The sequence below is a fragment of the Orcinus orca genome, chromosome 15 (genome assembly GCF_937001465.1).
Source record: "Orcinus orca chromosome 15, mOrcOrc1.1, whole genome shotgun sequence".
Lineage (NCBI taxonomy): Eukaryota > Metazoa > Chordata > Mammalia > Artiodactyla > Delphinidae > Orcinus > Orcinus orca.
Window position 1 is genome coordinate 81,623,456 of NC_064573.1, and position 20,369 is coordinate 81,643,824.

Here is a 20,369-nt window from a genome sequence, read left to right on the forward strand (position 1 = left end):
CAGAATTTTGGAAAACTTACATCAGCCACTGTGAACTAGACAGTTTCCCGATACTTAAAGACTTTTCTGAGGACACTGGTGCAGGTGTTAACAAATGTGTTTTTTTCTTTAAACACTGTATAACACTATGTACCCCTATTTGGAAAATCTGTAAAACTCAGTGAGCCAGTGTTTTCCAAATGACCAATATCTGATGTTATAACATTAGGCATAAGCAAATGAGGGGCAAGAACGACTAATGAATTTTAATGTAACAATAGGAAAAGTTCACTGATACAGATTCAGATTCCACATTGCAACTAACCTTTAAGCACTTGCCACCTGTTGAGCTCTGGTGGTGGATGAGAAGTATATCCACGATTATCTGAAAAGGCTATTAAAAGACTCCTCCCATGGGCTTCCCTGGTGGCGCAGTGGTTGAGAGTCCGCCTGCCGATGCAGGGGACACGGGTTCGTGCCCTGGCCCGGGAGGATCCCACGTGCCGCGGAGCGGCTGGGCCCGTGAGCCATGGCCGCTGAGCCTGCGTGTCCGGAGCCTGTGCCCCGCAACGAGAGAGGCCACAGCAGTGAGAGGCCCGCATACCGCAAAAAACAATAAAACAAACAAACAAACAAACAAAAAAAGACTCCTCCCAGGAATTCCCTGGCAGTCCAGCGGTTTCCAGCGGTTCGGACTCCACGCTTTCACAGTCATAAGCTGAGCAGCGCAGACCCACCCACCAAAAAAGACTCCTCCCTTTTTCAACCACATATTTATGAGGCCAGGTTTTTCTCATATAGTGCCTCCAAAACAATATCACAGAATGAATATAGAAGCATATATGAAAATCTAGGCCTTTTCTACTGCACCTGGCATAAAAAAGATTTACAAAAACATATAACAATGCTATTTTTCCTACTAATCATTTTTGTTTCGGAAGATGTTATTTCTCCTAAAAATGTTATTTATGTTAACATGTAGTGGGTTTCTTATAATTTTTAAAGGAATTCAAAATATTTAAAATTTTTTATTACAGTAATATTAATAAATAAATAACCCACATAAATGAAAGCTCTTTGGGGTTTTCATAACTTAAGAGAGCAAAGGGGTCCCAAGACCACAAAGTTTGAGAGCTGATGTATTAGACTATAAACCCCTGCGGACAAGCTCTCACTCTCTCCTCCTTATAAACGTCCACCTCCCAGTACTTGGGATCCAGAGGAAACACACAACCAATTTTTATTAAACTGAGTTAGAATAGCTTCAAATAAGCTGGGATATACACTCCACCAATAACTGGAAAAGTCTGTAAAATGGATAGAACACTGAAGGCAAAAGAGTCATCATTCGTTCAGACTCTGAAGTAGGAGAGGAGAGACAGAACCAGTCTCTGCAAAGTTACTGCAGGAGGGGAAACCCCAGCCAGGGCTACAGGGAGAGGGTGCTGGGCAGTGGGAAGGGATAAAGTCTGTGGAGGAAGCCTCCGCCATGGGAAGAGAGAGACTCACTCATCAGGAAAAAGGGCCTGGAAGAGTAGTAGAGGTGGGCCTGCCTGGGTCAGAGGTGGGTAGAACATGGCAGGAAGTGCCCCAACAAAGTGCGAAGCCTGGAAGAAGAGCAAGGACCTCAAGTGAGGGTCGGGCTAAGGTTGCATTTGCCATCAGTCCCAGGTTGGAGAGGAAGACACACACAAAAGTGAGGTTTCCTTCAACCGACAATCCCTGTGTCAGGCACTGGGCCAGACACCAGGGCTGCAAAGAACAGGTGACAGCAGAGACAGCTTCCTGTAACTGGACCTGGGTCACTGGAGAGAAGGTGAGGGTGAAAGAGAAAGTATGGCTAAAGAGGAAGAGACGGGGACTTCCCTGGTGGCGCAGTGGTTAAGAATTCGCCTGCCAATGCAGGGGACATGGGTTCAAGCCCTGGTCCAGAAAGATCCCACATGCGGTGGAGCAACTAAGCTCGGGTACCACAACTACTGAGCCTGTGCTCTAGAGCCCGTGCTCCGCAACAAGAGAAGCCACCGCAATGAGAAGCCCACCCACCATAACAGAGTAGACCCTGCTCGCCACAACTAGAGAAAGCCCACGCGCAGCAATGAAGACCCAACACAGCCAAAAATATTAATTAAAAAAAAAAATTAAGAGGAAGAGAGGGTCCTGGGGCACTGCTAACATGCCAAGTTTTAGGTGACACTGTTCTCAAAACCAGAGTCCCTATGGACAACTTCTCTTAAACCATGACAGAATGCAATAAGTCATGGACCCTCACTCCAGAAAAATGCACATACACACAGGCACACATATAAAAATCTGTATTTAATTTCAAGGGGGTGCTCAAACTCCCTGAAATCCATTCAAATGACCTGGTACAGGTGACAAAAACACAAGCAACGAAACTGCAAAATGTCTACACAGCAAAGGAAACAAGAGAGTGAAAAGGCAACGTACATAATGAGAGAAAATATTTACAAACCATGTTATCTGATAAGGGGTTAATATCCAGAATATAGGAAGAATTCTATAACTCAACAACAAAATACAAACAATCCAATTTTAAAATAGGCAAAGGACTTCAACAGACCTTTGTACAAAGAAGGCCTACAAATGACCAACAATCACATGAAAAGATGCTCAACATCACTAATCATCAGAGAAATGTAAATCAAAACCACAGTGAGGTATCACCTCACACTCATTAGGATGGCCACTATCAAAAAAGAAAAAAATAGGGACGTCCCTGGTGGCACAGTGGTTGAGAATCTGTCTGCTAATGCAGGGGGCACGGGTTCGAGCCCTGGTCTGTGAGGATCCCACATGCCGCGGAGCAACTAGGCCCATGAGCCACAACTACTGAGCCTGCACGTCTGGAGCCTGTGTTCTGCAACAAGAGAGGCCCGCGCACCGTGATGAAGAGTGGCCCCCGCGTGCCACAACTAGAGAAAGCCCTCGCACAGAAACGAAGACCCAACAGCAAAAAATAATTAATTAATTAAAACTCCTACCCCCAACATCATCTTTAAAAAACAAAAAAAAAAAAAAAAGAAGAAAAAAATAACAAGTGTTGGCAAGGATGTGGAAAAGCTGAAACCCTTGTGCACTATTGGTGGGAATGTGAAATAGAGCAACCACTGTGGGAAACAGTATGGAGATTACTCAATTAAAAACAAAATGACCATATGATCCAACAATCCTACTTCTGATTGAGATATATATATATATATATATATATATATAGCAATATGCTTTTGGATATAGCAATATATCCAAAAGAATGCAAAGCAGGATCTCAAAGAGATACTGGCACACCCATGTTCATTGCAGCATTATTCACAATAGCCAAGAGGTGGAAGCAACTTAAATGTCCATGAGCAGATAAACAGATAAAGAAAATGCAGCACATCCATACAAAGGAACACTATTCAGCCTTTAAAAAGAAGGAAATCCTGACACATGCTACAATGTGGATGAACCCTGAAAACATTAAAGCTAAGTGAAATAAGCTCACAGAGGGAGACATCCTGCCTGAATCCACTTACATGAGGTGTCCAAAGTAGTCACAATTAGAAACAGAAAGTAGAAAGGGCTGGGGGAGGAGTTGCTGTTCAATGGATATAGAGTTTCCATTTGGCAAGATGAAAAAGTTCTAGAGATCAGTTTGCACAACAACGAGCATATAGGTAATATCACTGAACTGTACACTTAAAAATGGTCAAGATGGTAAAGTGTATAAGTTTTGGACCACAATTTTAAAAAGAAAGACAGACATAAAGAAAACACAAGCAGTATGTGTTGGAGGGAAAAGGGGAAGGTGCCCCAAGCTTGGAGGGGCATCAGCAGCCAGGCAGGAAGCCTCGCCTGATGCCAGGCTGAGCCTGTGAGGGTCTTGCCCAGGGCCAAGGATCCTGTCCCTCCTGCTGAGCCTGCTTTCCTGTGGGAGCACGGAGATCACTGCTCCCTCAGGGAGGACCCCGGGGCCCGGAGCCGTGCCCCAAGGAAGGCAGAATGCCTGAGAGTGTGCAGGGGGGATACACGAGCAGAGCCAGGACCTTGCTGAGTTGCCAGAGCCTGAGACCACTGTCCTGTCCTGGGGCAAGGCCAGAGGCCAGGCGAGATGGCCTGGAGGGGCAGGCCAAGCTTTCCAGCGGCCCAGCTCCTCCTGGACACCATAAATCAGTCCTCCTTCTCTGGGACGGCCCCCTCAGGAGGGGCACTGACCTTCCACCCAGACCTCTGACTTCGAAGGCAGGACAGGAAGGAAGGGAGGGCCCAGAACCATCATGAACTGGACCATAAATGTTGGCAACAGGGTCACAGACAGGACAGGCTGCCCTGACATCTTTAATGGCAGAGACTTCAAAGTACTCAGTCATCTAGGGAAGGAAGGAGTTATAAGACCAGCAGACTATGAAGGAAAGGGAGCCTGAGCACATGGCAGGACCCCAGAGTCCTGCAGTGTGGAATCTGAAAACAGCATCAGTCTCCCCTTTTTTCCCAGGAGGGAGCACCCCTCCGGGGTTTCTGCTGCGGCCACGTTCTCTTCAAGCGGAGGGACTGGACAGACCAATGAGCAGAGGAACAGACTGGCCTGAGGCACAGGTGGGGCCTGCATTCAGGAGCCAAGGAAGGGCTGCCACCTCCACTCCCGGGGGAGAAGCACCGCAGCCACTGGGAGGGGCGCCCCTGGGGGCACTCACCGCGATGCACTGCCGCATGATGCAGCTCTGCTTCATCCGCCCGGGGCCCCCGAACTTCTTCATGTCCTTGCAGAAATGGCACTCTCCACACTCCGTCCGCAGGCAGGCCTCGCACTTGCGGCATCGCGTCCGGCGCCGGCGAGCTCCCGCCGTGGTCCGGTTGGCGGCCAACTTCACCGCAGAGGCGGGGCCCAGCTTCCCCTTGGGCCGACCTACGGCCCGGTTCTGTGGGAGCACACACAGGACTGGTGAGATGGGGGCCCGCAGGGCCGGCCAGGCCCCGAGTCCGGGGGGTTATGGGTTGAAGTATGTCCATCCAAAAGATATGTTGAAGTCCTAACCCCACAACCTCAGAACGTGACCTTACTTGGAAATTGGGTCTTTACAGACGAAACTTTTAAAATATGGTCACGAGGGTGGCCCTAATCCAATAGGACTGGTGTCCTTGTGAAAGGGGTAAATTTGGACACAAGCACAGAGAAGTCTTATGTGAAGACACAGAGAGAAGACGGCCATGTGCCTGGAGGAATGCCGCCATCTACAAGCCAAGAAACGTCAAGGAAGCCAGCAAAAGCCAGAAGCTGGAAGCGATGGGTCCTTGCCTAGAGCCGTCGCAGAAAGCACCGCCCTGCAACACCTTGACTTCTGACTTCTAGGCTCCAGAACTGTGAGAGAATACGTTTGTTTAAGCCACCCAGTTTTTCTGGGTTTGTTTTTTTAAATTTTTATTGGGAGTATAGTTGCCTTACAATGTTGTGTTAGTTTCTGCTGTACAGCAAAGTAAATCAGCTTTATGTACAAATATATCCCCTCTTTTTTAGATTTCCTTCCCATTTAGGTCACCCTGAGTAGAGTTCCCTGTGCTATACGGTAGGTTCTCATTGATTGCCTATTTTATACATAGTATCAATAGTGTATATATGTCAATCCCAATCTCCCAAGTCATCCCACCAACACCCCTTCCTCCCTTGGCATCCGTACGTTAAGCCACCCCGTTTGTGGTGCTCCACTATGGCAGCCCTGGGAAGCTGACAGGGACACCCTGCTTTGGAGAGCAGTACACCTGGCTCTAGAGCCTTCTGCGCCCCCCCCCACCCCGCCCCATGTCAGGCCAGGCTCCTCGGGCTACCTGTGCTTCCGCAGGGAGGCCACACAATCCGCCTCTGTTCCCTCTGCCAGGGACACCCACCCCTCCCCGCCCCACTCGACTAATGCCAGCTTAGGCTGCAGGACCCAGTTCAAACACTGCCTTCTCCTGGCAGCCCTTCCTGACCGCCCTGCACTGGGCCCCTGTCACAGCATAACCGTCTGTTCTCTCATGGGTCTTCCCTTTGAGACAGGGACTCAGAAAGGCAGTTATGGAGGGTGTCTTGTCACCACTGTCCCTCGACAAGATGGCTGGCACCTAGCATGTGCTCAATAAACCAGACCCCAAGAGAATGAGACAGTAAACCCTAAGGAACTGATTTCTGAGAACTTCTCCCTGTGACTCAGGGAAACACAGACAGGCAGATGAACAGAAAGTGGTACTAAATGCTGAACAGGGCACAAGCCAGTCACATGTCCTGCTCTGAGGTCCTTACAACCTGGCCACCAGCCCCAGAGCCTCTTGCAAACCAGGATCAGAGACCAGCCGCTGGGACACTGTCCGCCCAGGGTCAGAAGTAGGCAGGACCAGGATGGTCGGGAGAGTGTCTCACCTGAAGCACCTTTCTGAGTTTGCTGAAAAATGGTTCATCCCTCCGTCAGAGAGACACACTCTCACCCCAAAACTATATGATCTAATTGGCATCGAATGCTTAAAGCCCATCTCAGCCAATTAAACAAGCTTCAGTCCATCTCAGGCTTTTCATTTTAACTGCTTGTCATATGTGGATCCCATCACTCGCTAGCTCCTGGGCCCCGAAGTGTGGTTACGATGTACCACAGTGCAGAGGATCTTCCTTCCACGGACCCCCTCTCCCACAATGCATACAGCTCCCCACCCCTAAACTACTGGGGCTGCTTAGAAACTTACAACCACATCAGCAAGGGAAACAGTCCATGGTTCTCCGAGAATCAAGCCTTGACCCCCATCATTTTATCCTGCAGAGCCGTGGTCCCTGTGCAGACCCGAAGGTCCCACACACACCTTTTGGTATTGACACCTCAAGTGGATCCCTTCCCTCAGATTTTTTTCCCAAAAGCCTGCAGCATTCAAGGAAACTGCGAAGCCTCTGGTGGTGAGGCACCCACGTCAGGAAGCGCTGCGGCTCTGGATCTTTATCCCTCTCAACTTGCTCTGAACTCCAAAGAGGAAAGGAGACCTAGCTCCACTGGCCCATGTGTCCTCACCTCCCTGTGCCCTGACCCTGCCCCTCCCACAAGCCACCCCACCCGGTGGGGTGAGGGGCTGCCCCAATGCAAGTTACTCCTCCTGCAAGCAGTGGAGGGCCTCCCCACACACCACAGCCCAGGGAGGTCTGGGGCCCCTAGTCATGGACATGGGCAGTTCTGCAGCCGTGGCACCGCCTGTCAATTCAGGTCAGGTCTTGCTGCCAGATGAGTAATGGGGAAAAAAAAAAAAAATCAGTTTTCAGAGACTTTAGATTTGAGAACAGCACGTAAGGGACTGTGGACCTGAAAACTAAGCAGCAAGGAGTGCTGAGTGGAAGCAGGGATGACACGGACGGTGACAGCAGTGCAGGTGGGTACTTTCAAGTGCCTGTCATCCTGCTCTTCATTTTACGTATGATATTACCTAATTTCCCAATAATAACCCTACGAGAGATGCCATTTTTCAGATGAGGAAACTGGAGCTAGAGGTTAAGAGACCGGCTCAAGGTCACGGAGCCAGCAGAGGATGTGCGTCTAAACACTAAAACCACATCTAAACACTATAAACCACAGTGATGCACAGGCCAAGTAGGACAAGAGACTCCAGAGTCCATGGGAACTGACCACATGCCCTGGAAGGGGCCCACAGCTAGTGCCTTGATGCCCTTAGTAGGACAGGTGCCAACAGGAGGTCCAGAGAAGCACATCAATTTCCAGAGAAATGGAGACCAGGAAGGTTTCTCCCTCTCTTCACAGCCTGGAAGACTCTCTGGTAAAGAGCACACATCCTGTTAGCAACCCACTCCTCAAATCCCTGAAACATGGGCCAAGGGGTGGGCGATTCAAAGCCTTGAGTCAGGTACAGAGAAGGCAGCCCATGGTTCAGGCTCCAAGGACAAAACCAGAGGTGAAGGGCTCACACTCTGACCCTGGAGCAGGAGAGTGTAAGAACTAGTTTCTTTGGTGAAGGACTGAGAAAAACAAAAAATTTCAGGAGTCCAAACATGGCTCTTGCCTCCCACTCAGGAGCGTCAGGTATACATAGCAGCTGAGCACCTCCAGCCTCTCTGGCCACTCAAAAGTAAGAGAGTTGGGTCGATCCGGCCACAGTCACAAAGCTTGTACTTGACTGTGAAACAAGCCCACCTTCCTGTGCTTTCCAAAGTTCATTCTCATCTGAAGAGGCACTTTTCCAAACGATGAAAAAAACCAAATCCGCCCCGATCTCGATGGCAGCTGAGACATCCTGGAAAATGACAACGTCTTGAAGGAAGAGGTATAAGGGTGGTTGTTTCCAAAGACCTTGTTTCAGGCCCTCTCTGCCAGGTTGCCAAACAAGCTAGAAAAGCTGATGCTGCCCGCAGCTTCGCGGGCCAGCTTGCTGGTCAGGAGTCAACTGAGCAACACTTGTAATGCAGGATCCTCCTAAAGACCACTGAGAAAATCAACAGGTAAGAAAGACATCGAAGGGTCTCTATTAGGGAAGGTGAAACATGCCTCGTTTTGGCTTCTGTCCTAACCTCTTTTCGGTGACATCTAAAGGTTCACAAACCAATACTCAATTCTGCTCTATCCTACCTGTGCATCTATTCATTCAAGTAACCCAGAATGCCCCTTTGTTAATTTCAGCCTGAAATGTTCTTCTCAGCAAAAGGGAACGATGGCATCCACTGACTTCACATACAAACCAGCCTCCCAAACCCCAAAGCCGTTTGTTGATTTTATCAGCCCAGAACTCATATCCTCAGCTCCATCTGGTTAGGAAAATTGAGTCCACACACCCATACACACAAATCTTAGTATTCCAACACTTCTTCTCCATCAACATCTCACAAGTATCGTCCTTAAAAGGAATACTATTGGTAAATATTTTTAAAAATAAAATTTAAAAAGGAATACTATTGGGCTTCCCTGGTGGCGCAGTAGTTGAGAATCCGCCTGCCAATGCAGGGGACACAGGTTCGAGCCCTGATCCGGGAAGATCCCACATGCCGCGGAGCAACTAAGCCTGTGCACCACCTACTACTGAGCCTGCGCTCTAGAGCCTGCGAGCCACAACTACTGAGCCCGAGTGCCATAACTACTGAAGCCCGTGCACCTAGAGCCCATGCTCCACAACAAGAGAAGCCACCCAATGAGAAGCCCGTGCACTGCAACGAAGAGTAGCCCCTGCTTGCTGCAACTAGAGATAGAGAAAAGCCCGTGAGCGGAAACGAAGACCCAACGCAGCCAAAAATAAAAACTAGAAAAAACAAAAAGGAATACTATTGAGGTAGTTCATTTCATTCCACAAATATTAACTAAGTGCCGCCTATCAGATCCTATTCTCCAGAATATTCATGGGCAGAACCTTCAATCCCTAATTTCTAAAATACTGGAATTAACATTACTTGGATTAACCTGAATTAGTGAAAAGATATCCCATGTTAATGGACTGAAAGATAATACTGTTAAAGGAAACAACAGAGAAGTTTCCAAATAAAGTGGAAACAAAGTGGTCCACAAATTCAATGCAACCCCGACGAAAGTCACAGCTGGCTCATCTGCAGAAATTGATAGGCTGATCCTAAAATTCATGTGGAGGGAATTCCCTAGTGGTCCAGTGGTTAGGACTCCACGCTTCTATTGCAGGGGGCCTGGGTTCAATCCCTGGTCAGGGAACTAAGATCCTGCAAGCCATGTGGCATGCCAAAAATAAAATAAAATTTAAAAATTAAGATGAAATTCATGTGGAAATGCAAGGGACCTGAAATAGCCAAAACAATCTTGCAAATGAAGAACAAAGTTGGAGGACTTACACTTCCTGATTTCAAAACTTACTATGAAACTACAGTAAATGAAACAGTGTGGTAGTGGCATAAGGATGGATATACAGATCAATGAACTACAATTGAGAGTTCAGAAATAAAGCCTCACAATATTTATGACCAACTGATTTTCGACAGGGTTGTCAAGACAATTCAGCGGGGAAAGAACAGACTTTTCAACAAATGGTGTGGGGATAAATGGATATCCACATACAAAAGGATGAAGTTGGACCCTTACATCACACAATATAAAAAATTAACCCCAAAATGGATAGAAGACCTAAATGTAAGGGCTAAAACATAAACTCTAAGAAGAAAGCATAAGGGTAACTCTTCATGACCTTGGATGAGGCAATGATTTTTTGGATATGACACCAAAAGCACAGGTGACAAAAGAAGATAAACTGGACTTCAAAATTTTAAACTTTTATAAAGCAGAAACTAACACACCATTGTAAAGCAATTATACCCCAATAAAAATGTTTAAAAAAAGACACAATTGTAAGTATAAAAAAAATTTTAAACTTTTGTGCTTAAAAGAGCACTATCAAGTATGAAGAAGAATGGGAGAAATTATATGCAAATTATACACCTGGTAAGGGTTGTATCCTTAAGGTATAAAACAACTCAACAATAGAAAGACAAATATCCCAATTTTAAAATGAGCAAAGGAGGACTTCCCTGGTGGCGCAGTGGTTAAGAATCCACCTGCCAATGCAGGGGACATGAGTTCGAGCCCTGGTCCGGGAAGATCCCACATGCCACAGAGCAACTAAGCTCGTGCGCCACAACTACTGAGCCCATGTGCTACAACGACTGAAGCCCGTGCACCTAGATCCCGTGCTCTGCAACAAGAGAAGCCCGCACACCACAACGAAGAGTAGCCCTCACTCGCTGCAACTAGAGAAACCCTGCGCGCAGCAAGAAAGACCCAATGCAGCCCAAAATAAATAAATTAAATAAAATGAGCAAAGGATTTAAGCAGATAATTCTCCCCCCCCGAAAAAAAGATATACAAATAGGCAATAAGCACATGAAAAAATGTGCGACATCACTAGCCAATAGAGCATGTGATCTATGCTACAGACTCATTCATTCACCCCCCTCACTCACACTTTCACCCACCTACCCACCCAACTGTTTTCTGGCTGTGAATTATGTACAGACTCAATGCTAGGTGCTGGGACTACAAAGATGAGTAAGATGTGTTTGTTCCATACTCTCAAAGGCACTACAGTCTGGGGGAAGAAAGACATGTTACCACATAAACACACTGCAACACAGTGATGATAATATCAAAAGCTAACATGTGCTGAAGCAACACTCTTTTCAATATTTATATCGATAACCTATGAGGTAGGAACTATTATCATCTCCATTTAGAAATAAGGAAACTGAGGCGCAGTGCAGTTAAGTAGTCTCCCCAGTGTCATACTGCCAATAAATGAGAAGCCGAGATACCCAGGTGATGGCTCTAAAGCCTGGGCTCTGGCAATGCTGACCCAGAAGGAATGCCTCATTTCACTGGGAAGGTAGGCTGGGAAAAGTGTCAGACACAGGGGGTGGTGACTAAAACGAGTCTTAGAGGGAGAATAGGACACTGCAGGCCAGGAGTAGGGGTGGGGTTAGGGAGTGAATATTCTAGGCAGAAGGAAGAGTAAGATAGAGATGTGAAACCAGATAACACATTCAAGGAATAGCTTGATATGACTGCTGGAAAACTGCCCTGAAGTGGCAGAAGCCTAAACCTGCAGGCCCCGTACGTCACATTACAGAAATAGTGGCCCCTGTAAGAGCAGTTAAAGGACTTACATGCAGGAGCAACATGATCGTATTTTGGCAACACTGGGGGGAGTGAATTTTTTTGGTGGTGGGCAAGATGAAAGACAGGGAGATGAGCTGAGGATGCTACAGCAGTCCGGGATGAGAGTTATGAAGGCTTGAGTAGAAGCCATAGAAGGAATGAGGACGAGGGGATGATTCAGGGATGTTTTAGAAGCAGAGCCGGTTTAGAAGACCCAGGAGACTGACTGCACAGAGAGCATGCAAGCAGGAAGAGTCCTGGAAGACTCTGAGGTTTCGGGCTTGAGCGACAGAAGAACAAGGGGCTCAGGAGAGAGAACTAGAAACCACCATGCACACATGGAATCTGAAGGACCCACGGGACGTCCAAGGAAGGTGGCCAGCAGCAGCCAGGAGGGACCAGCGCTGAGATACACAGCTGGGGATCAGCATCGCGTAGTGCTGAACTACTTAATACTTAAGTCCGCGAGGTTGTTCAGGGAGAACGGGCAGAGTGAAAAGAGGGTCCTGGGCAGTACCTTCAAGACTGAAAACATCCAAGGGCCGGGTGAAAAAGAGCAACCTGCTAAGGAATGGCCAGAAAGGCAGGAAAAGCAGCAGGAGCCTGTGGCATCACTGGAGCCAGGGAAGAGTTTCAAGAAGGCAGCGGGCTAGAGTTTCAACTGTCAAGAGGAGTCAGAAGAACAGTAAACGTGGCTGTCTGTTTTTACAATTCAGACAGTTCTTTGTTCCTCACCAAACTGCTGCTAACAGGAGCACACTGACGCTTAGCCCCATGAAGGGTAGCCAGAGCCCCAAACAGCGTGGAATTCCTTGTCGTGCTAACGTTGCCTTCAACTGTACAACAAATTTGTTTCAACATCATGTCTGTTCCCAAATCTTCAAGTATAATGGATATCCCAGGAAAAGCTGGATTTTAGCTGCGCTGCAGGGCCCTTAACACACACCTGCAGACTCCAGGGAGGGCTTTGGTTTGTTTACATCCTGAGAGTAAGGAGCAAGAGAATGAAAACACAGGAGCTACCAGAAACCCAGGGGATGGGCAGACCTCTGGAGAATCTGAGGAAAGCTAAGGACCTTTTCCCTAGAAAAATGCCCCTGCGCACAAAGTCACAAAACTTTCGTATGTAATTTTGGGAAGCTTCAGGGACCCATAGGAAAATTTCACTCTTTAAGCAATTATAATGAGTAACACAGTGATTATAGCCATATAAATTTCTGAGATCTTCTTCAGCATAATTTCCTAATTTTCTTTTTTATTTTGGCCACACCACACGGCATGCAGGATCTTAGTTCCCTGATCAGGGATAGAACCCATATCCCCTGCAATGGAAGTGTGGAGTCATAACCACTGGACCGCCAGGGAATTCCCTCTAATTATTTTTTTTAACAAACAGGCAGTAATCATTTTTAGTAAAAAATAAAAAAAAAAAAGGAATAATTCTATTTTCATTTCAGGGGTTAAAAAAACACAAGATGGAATTCTCCTTACTAAGAGTCCTTCTTTGAGTGGCATCTCCTCAAACTAAAAAGCAGAGCTGAAGAATTTTCCAGCATGTTCTGCACTGGAGAAGCAAAGGAAGTCCATGGGAGAAGGCCCAGCCAAGGGTCTCTCCTGCCCCGGGCCCAACATCTGGAGCAGTGGAAACCCAAGCTGCTGTGGGAAGGCATGGGGCAGACAGGCCAGCCTAGCAGGACAGGCATAAGGGAGCCTGATACCGCCCAGGACTGAACACCAGCCTCGAGTGGGGACGAGGGAAGGACACAGACTTTTAAGACAGAGCAGGCAAAATTCTGATGAAGGGTGAGGGGCTAGGCTCAGCTGCAGGGACAGACTGGGCAACAGATATGTCCCAACAGGGTCTCCGCTGGGACCTTTCACACAGTAGGTGGCTGAGCATACCTGCATGCCTACACTACAAGACTTCCACCCCTCCTTGAAGGAGACGACTTCTTTTTTTTTTTTAATTTTTATTTATTTATTTATTTTTATTTTTGGCTGCGTTGGGTCTTCGTTGTTGTGCACAGGCTTTCGCTAGTTGCACCGAGCGGGGGCTACTCTTCATTGCGGTGTGCGGGTTTCTTATTGTGGTGGCTTCTCTTGTTGCGGAACACGGGCTCCAGGCGTGCGGGCTCAGTAGTTGTGGCATGTGGACTCAGTAGTTGTGGCTCGTGGGCTCTAGAGCGCAGGCTCAGTAGTTATGGCACAGCGGCTTAGTTGCTCTGCAGCATGTGCAATCTTCCCGGACCAGGGCTCGAACCCGTGTCCCCTGCATTGGCAGGCAGATTCCTAACCACTGCACCACCAGGGAAGCCCGAAGGAGACTTCTTTAGAGAAGAGTGGGGTCTACAGCCTGCGAGCTACAGACTCCAGAGACCCTGGCTCCAATTTCAAAGACACAGATGCCTTAGAGGTCCTTAGAGGAAGCCACTCTTCTCAGGCCCAAGAAATTGTGGGGCTAATAAAAGTTGAGGAAAGGTTAGGGGAGACAAGCAGCAGTGAGCCGCCGCCCGGAGGGTCGGCAAATGCAGGGTCCATGGCTGACAGCCAACTTCTCTATTGCGACTATGGGGAAAACCTGCTGCCCAGTGGCCTGGCTTAGAGGTCATCTCCCTCAATGTACCTGAGTGGTAGCATCATCTTAAAGTGAACAGGCGGGCTTCCCTGGTGGCGCAGTGGTTAAGAATCCGGCTGCCAATGCAGGGGACACAAGTTCGAGCCCTGGTCCGGGAAGATCCCACATGCCACGGAGCAACTAAGCCCGTGAGCCACAACTACGGAGCCTGCACTGTAGAGCCCGTGAGCCACAACTACTGAAAGCCCGTGCGCCTAGAGCCCGTGCTCTGCGACAAAAGACGCCACCACAATGAGAAGCCCACACATCTCAACGAAGAGGAGCCCCCGCTCACCGCAACTAGAGAAAGTCAGTGCGCAGCAATGAAGACCCAACGCAGCCAAAAATATAAATAAAATAAATAAATAAAGTGAACAAGGCAACCAGAAGAACTTAAGTTGCTAACAACTCCAGAAGTGCCGCGATCGAGCTGACTGATGAGAGGAGGAGGGAACAAATCCAGCTACAGGAAGTACGGGTCCTCACGTGATGGAAGTCTCTCTCAGGAGTGGCAGTAAGTGAAAAGGAGACATAAGGAGTCCTATCTGATGTAGTGTCAAAGAAGATATCTATCATAGGTCACAGGGTGTGGTCGAATTAAAAAACCAAAACAAGGGCTTCCCTGGTGGCGCAGGGGTTGAGAGTCCGCCTGCCGATGCAGGGGACACGGGTTCGTGCCCTGGTCCGGGAGGATCCCACGTGCCGCGGAGCGGCTGGGCCCGTGAGCCATGGCCGCTGGGCCTGCGCGTCCGGAGCCTGTGCTCCGCAACGGGAGAGGCCACGGCAGTGAGAGGCCCGCGTACCGCAAAACAAAACAAAACAAAACAGGTAACAGGAACCTCACCCATGAAACACCAAAGTGCAGTCAACACTGAAACAAGGGTCTTACGAATGACCAGTTGCAGAAAGCGTACACTGTTGGCAGGGATTAGGCAGATCCAAACTGAACTGAAAATTTTCAGACCAAGAGTTGAGGTATGAACTAAGCAGCAAAAACTGAGAACCGTTTGCATGCTGTCCTACTGACTTGATGAAAGTTCCAAGCCAAAATCGTTTGGGCTGTCTCTGGGTTCCCCCGATCCATAAGACAAGTGAGATTCAGGATCACCTCGTAATATACATAAGCCTGAAAAACGTCCAACAAAACTGAGAAAATACACTTTAACTTTGTCTCTGTCATATAAAACCACTTAATAATATGTGTGTTACGATTTAAATGCAGCATATATAGTACTTCCTCAACGACGCCTGACGGAAGGAAAAAACGTTCTACATCTCGGCCTCAACATTCCAAAACATCTTCATTCCACTGAGGAAATGCACCCGAGCTTATAAGTAAGCATCTTATTCATCTAGTCATGTCCACACGATAACTCAACCCGTCTAATGCTTTATTCCTCAGACAAGCCTACCTAGCCCGTACCCTGTTTCAAATATCGTGCAGATTCTACTTCGTAAATCAACTTTCTTCCCCTGCTTCCTAAACACGAATCTTCCCGGAGTAAATTCACGCTGTAAACACACCCAAGGCTTTGTTTTATACAGATTTCTCCCCCCCTGGTCCCAAGAGAGGTTGCTTTCCCTTCTAGATCCAACCGAGGCCAAATACTGCCATCTGGGGTCACGGCTTCCTCTCGCCGCTGCCGCCGTGGAGCGGACTCGCTGGGTTCCGGATTCCCCGCGCCGGCCCGAGCCTCGCACCCCTTCCTGTCTCCGTCTGCCCACGGTGGGCGGCGGGCGCGCGGCGCCCAGACAAAAGCTCGGGCCGTCGGGCCCACCGGCCCCGGGCCGCCCACCCTCCGGGCCGCGGGCGTCCTCCAGCCCAGAGGCCGAGGGTCCCGGTGCAACTTCGGAAACAGAAAGGAAGGAGGCGCCGGCGCCCGCAGGTCCGGGTGCGCCCAAGGCGGCCGGCACGCGCGTGGGCCGCAGGCGAGGGCGCGAGGGGAGGGCGAGGCGCGCCCGGCCGCCGGCGCCGGCGCCCGCAACTTGCCCGCCGGCCGTGGCCCGCGCCCCGCAGGGCCCGCCCGACGGCGAGGCCCACATTGTCCCCGCGGCACGGCCGGTCACCCTCGCGCACAGACGCTCGCACACGCCCCCTGCCCCGGCCGGCTGCGGGGCCCGCGGCGCTCGGGCGACCGCCGGCCTGCCGCGCTCCTCCAAGCCCCGCTCGGGCCCGGCCCTGGCAGCCCCGCCGGCGGCGGCTGCAAAACTTTCTCCTCATCGTGGCAGCGGCGGAGGCGTCGCGGCCGCCCGGGCGCGTCAGTCACTCGGTCCGGGAGGTCGGGCAGGCGGGCGGCGGGTCCCTCCCTCAGCCCCACCCCGGGCCACCGACCTGGTCCGGCTCCGATTCATAGTCGTCGTCCTCGGCGCTTACGGACATGGCCATGGCTCATGGTGGGCCCAGGCTCGCGCGCGCTGACATGGCTGGAGCGGCGCCGCCGCCGCCGCCGCCGCCGCCGCCGCCGCCGCCGCCACCCGCCCGGAGCAGGCTCGGCTCGCCCTGGCTCGGGCTCGGGCTCGGGCTCGGGCTCGGGCTCGGGCTCCCGCTGCCGCGAGGAGGGAGCCGCGCCGCGCGCCTCACACGCCCGCGCGGGAGGGGGCGGAGAGGGGCCGGCGCGGGGAGGGCCGGGGGGCTCATGCATATGCATGAGGCGATCCAGGAAGGGGCTGGCCCCCCGGACCGGCGGGCCAATGGCGCGGCCGCGGCGCTCGGGCCGCACACAAAGGGAGCCCGGCCTGCGGTGACACGGGGGCGGGACCGCCGAGGGCGGCCCCTCGCGGCCGGAGCTCTGGGACTGGGGCTGCGTGGGGGCGTGCCCCGCGCCCCGCCCGGCCCGCGCGCCGCGGGGTGCACATGGGTGGCTGCACGCCGCCGCTGCTCTAACAGGAAATGCACGCCCGACCTGGGGTGGGGTCTTTTGTGTGGTCCTGCGGGGCGTCTCGAAGGAGCCCCGGGGTACACGGTCATGGGGAGTGGCCCTGCACGAGACACCAGGCACGGGTCTCTGTGCCCCCCAGCAGCGGGCACACGGGCTCTCGGGTTTGCACAAGCTCTGGGACCAGGACCTGGTATGCCTGCGAACCCGGGAGTCCCGTAGCCCCTGCAGGCCCGCTGGCCCGGGTACAGTCTGGGGAGCCAGTTCCCCAGGACGCCGGCAGTTGTGTTGGGCTGGTCCCCTAACGTTGCCCTCTTCTACCCTCAGGTTTGCCTTTTCAGGTCGCGAGGGAATCAGCGTAAAACGTGGGGTGGTACAGACAGGAGTTCCAATCGAGCTGCCTGCCTTGGAGGCTGCCAGACAGAACACCATGAATGCACTCTTCCCTGAGGTGGGCGCCCCACTCTCTTGGACAGGAACCCCCGCTTCCTGAGGTGCCCAGGGGTCGATCTCGGAAGGGGTGAGGGCAGGCCAGAACCCAGTCTACCAGAAGACTGGCAAGTGCCTGAAGCTGGCCCAGAAGGTGTGGGTTTCTAAATTCTTAAACTGGAAACATTCCTAATGCTTACTCCTAAAGCAGCCCACCCTTGCAGAAAACTCTTAACTGGAAAAAAAAAAAGTCTAGGGGACACTTATGCCAGCAGCCCTTACTCTGAAGGAGGAGCTCAGTGACCATTAGGTAGAGTGATCAATGCTGTTATAAGCATCAAAACCACACGTAAACTCAAGCTAAGGAGCAGAGCGACTTAGCTAGGTAGCTGGCATACTCATCATCTAACTAGGAACGTCCAAGGTGACACTAAACATGCATACATGCACCAGTTTCTTCATGTGTAAAATGGGAAGGTTTGCCCAACCAAAGGATCAGAGGCTTTCCCAAGAAAAAGCTCATTAGCTGTGAAATCTGGTGACCAATTGTGCAGTGTCGTCCAACTGTTAGTCATGCCCAGGCCACTGGCCATGAAATCCACTCTGAGAACAGAAGGGACCCACAGGCAGGTCATGGCCTGGGCTTTCAAGGAAGGCAGAATGTGTAGTGGACATAAAACTCAGAAGGCTTCTAGCAGGGAGTCTACAGGAGTGAATAAATAGGGATGTCAGTTTTACTGAGTGGATCTAAAGTCCCTCTGAAATGTATACACCCACTACGGGGAAAAAATCCCAGCAGACCTGCTCTTTACCTGTTCTGAGTTTCCTTTCTCCCTTCTTACATTTTTCACAATTCACTCAAGGTTAACAAAAACTTGTGGTTTTGAAAAGAATACACCCCCCTCCATCACAGTCCACCCCCCAAAGTCTCAGCCTTTATAAAACTACCTTGTCTGGACTGAAGTCTGTATCTGATGTATCCCGTGACCTCTTAGGGGCCACTCCACCCAGAAGGAAGTCCCTTAAAGAAAGAGAGGCTGAAAAAAATGCTAATCATGCTTTCGCTTCACTGTAATTGGTCAAAACTGCAAGGGTACAGAGATACACAAATATCATAATACCTCAAGAGAGGTATGGAAACAGGACTTTTTCTCAAAGGTCTTTCTCATTCCATATCAGGAGTGCAAGAATATTTAGACTTGTCTTTGGGCTGATTTCTTCTGAGAATTCTCAAAGGCTCACTTCTGTATTTAAGGAATTAAAAAGTTCTCATTTATGATAGTTCAAAGAAGAGAAAGGGAAAGTGTTGATAAACAGAAGCTGCAGCTAACACAAAACTTCCTTCCGTCACATCATTTCTGAGCTAGAAGGGGCCTCACCAGACCCTCTCACTTTACAGGTCAGGAAACTGAGGCTCAAAGAAAATTAGGAGGTAGCTCTGAAGCCCAGGGTTCCTTACATAACACCATCCAGAGACCCCCTCCAGGGGTCCGGACAATAACAGCAGCTAATGTTTACTAAGCATGATTGAAGGGCTAGACCCCATGTGAAGTGTGGTGTAGATACATCTCATTTATTCTTTTACACAACCCCGTGAGGAGTGTTCCATTGTTCACCCATTTTACATATGAGGAAACTGAGGCACATCGCTGCTAGGAAGTGAAAGGACCTGGATCTGAACCCATAAGCAGCTGGAGTCTGCAGCCTGGGCTGTTAATCACATCGCACCAATGCCTCGTGCCAGAGACTGGAGGAGGATGCCAAGTGAAACCAGTGTAATCATCCAAGTGAAATACTCAGACTTACACAGAAAATTAACTGTCCCTTACTAAATTTTGCAAATTCTGTGTTCTTAGTTCAGATATTTCAGGACGGGTAGGCATGGTTTTGGTAACCAGTCTGCTGTCTGATGGATCTGTGGGGGCTGATGGGGAAGGAGGTGGGTCCTCTCCAGACTCTAACAAGGCTCCTGCCAGCAGTCACCATTCTAACATCTTTAAAGAAATTCCTTTTCTGACACTTGCAAAGGGCCTCTTAACATCTCTATTTCCTCGATCAAGCTTCCTTTAGCTAACTGGTACACACAACTATCCAACGTTTGTTTTGTATTAATAGTGTGCTGGACTGTATATAAAATACATTATGCCAGCATTTGCACAGTAGAACTGCTACCTTAAAATTTAGCATTTATATTGTGCCTTAGGCTCGTGCTTTCTCCCTTCTGACCTCCTTTTCAAGTGACCCTAAGAACTGAATGGTCTCCCAGCTCCACTTAGCCAAGGCTTACATTCTTAGAAAGAGTTCCCCAAGCTGATGCCACCAGGGCACTGGTGCTTGTCCTGAACCAGGAGGATCCAGAAGTCTCATCAAGTGGCGAGGAAATAAAACAAAAACAGATGGAAGCCAAGTCAGCCTCGGTCACAGCCATCACCCATTTCCCTGCTTTCTCTCTGAGTGTCATCTAATGTTCTGGTCTGCCTATCAGATCATGACACCGGGAGTGATCCCAGTCTGCCCAGAGATTTTGCCCAGACTTAGCCACCAAAGGGCACTGCAGGCTGTCCCAGGGCAGGGACAGGTAGTGACCTAAGGTAAAAGGAAGAGGGCAGCCATCCCCTCCAGTCCTCTCCATCCCCACATCCAGGAACAGGAATGCAAAGGGACAGACTGGATAAGTGCCCCCTGGAAATCTGGGATCCATAGGGGAGGGTTTCCCTGGCACGTGGCCCTTTTCCTTGTGCCCATGTCACAAAGGGCATGGCTAAAGCTTGGGAACATTATTTTCCAGAGGATCGGGTCAGGGAAAGAGAATGAATTCTCTGTGTCCAGACCAGTAACTGGCTGGCA

General features: G+C 50.1%; 1 protein-coding gene across 19 annotated transcripts in view; it reads right to left on the bottom strand.

Annotated features, from left to right (window-relative positions):
* Positions 1-20,369, bottom strand: part of KDM2B (lysine demethylase 2B) — a 122,075-nt gene that overhangs the window by 14,166 nt on the left and 87,540 nt on the right. For 12 of the 19 annotated variants that reach the window (XM_049698423.1, XM_049698431.1, XM_049698422.1 and 9 more), the window contains 2 exons: positions 4,677-4,901; positions 305-331 (listed from right to left, as the gene is read on the bottom strand). In XM_049698423.1, coding sequence (XP_049554380.1) covers positions 305-331; positions 4,677-4,901 — 252 coding nt within the window. The remainder of the gene's footprint in view (positions 1-304; positions 332-4,676; positions 4,902-20,369) is intronic. The other 7 variants (XM_049698426.1, XM_049698424.1, XM_033440931.2 and 4 more) reach the window with 1 other exon arrangement.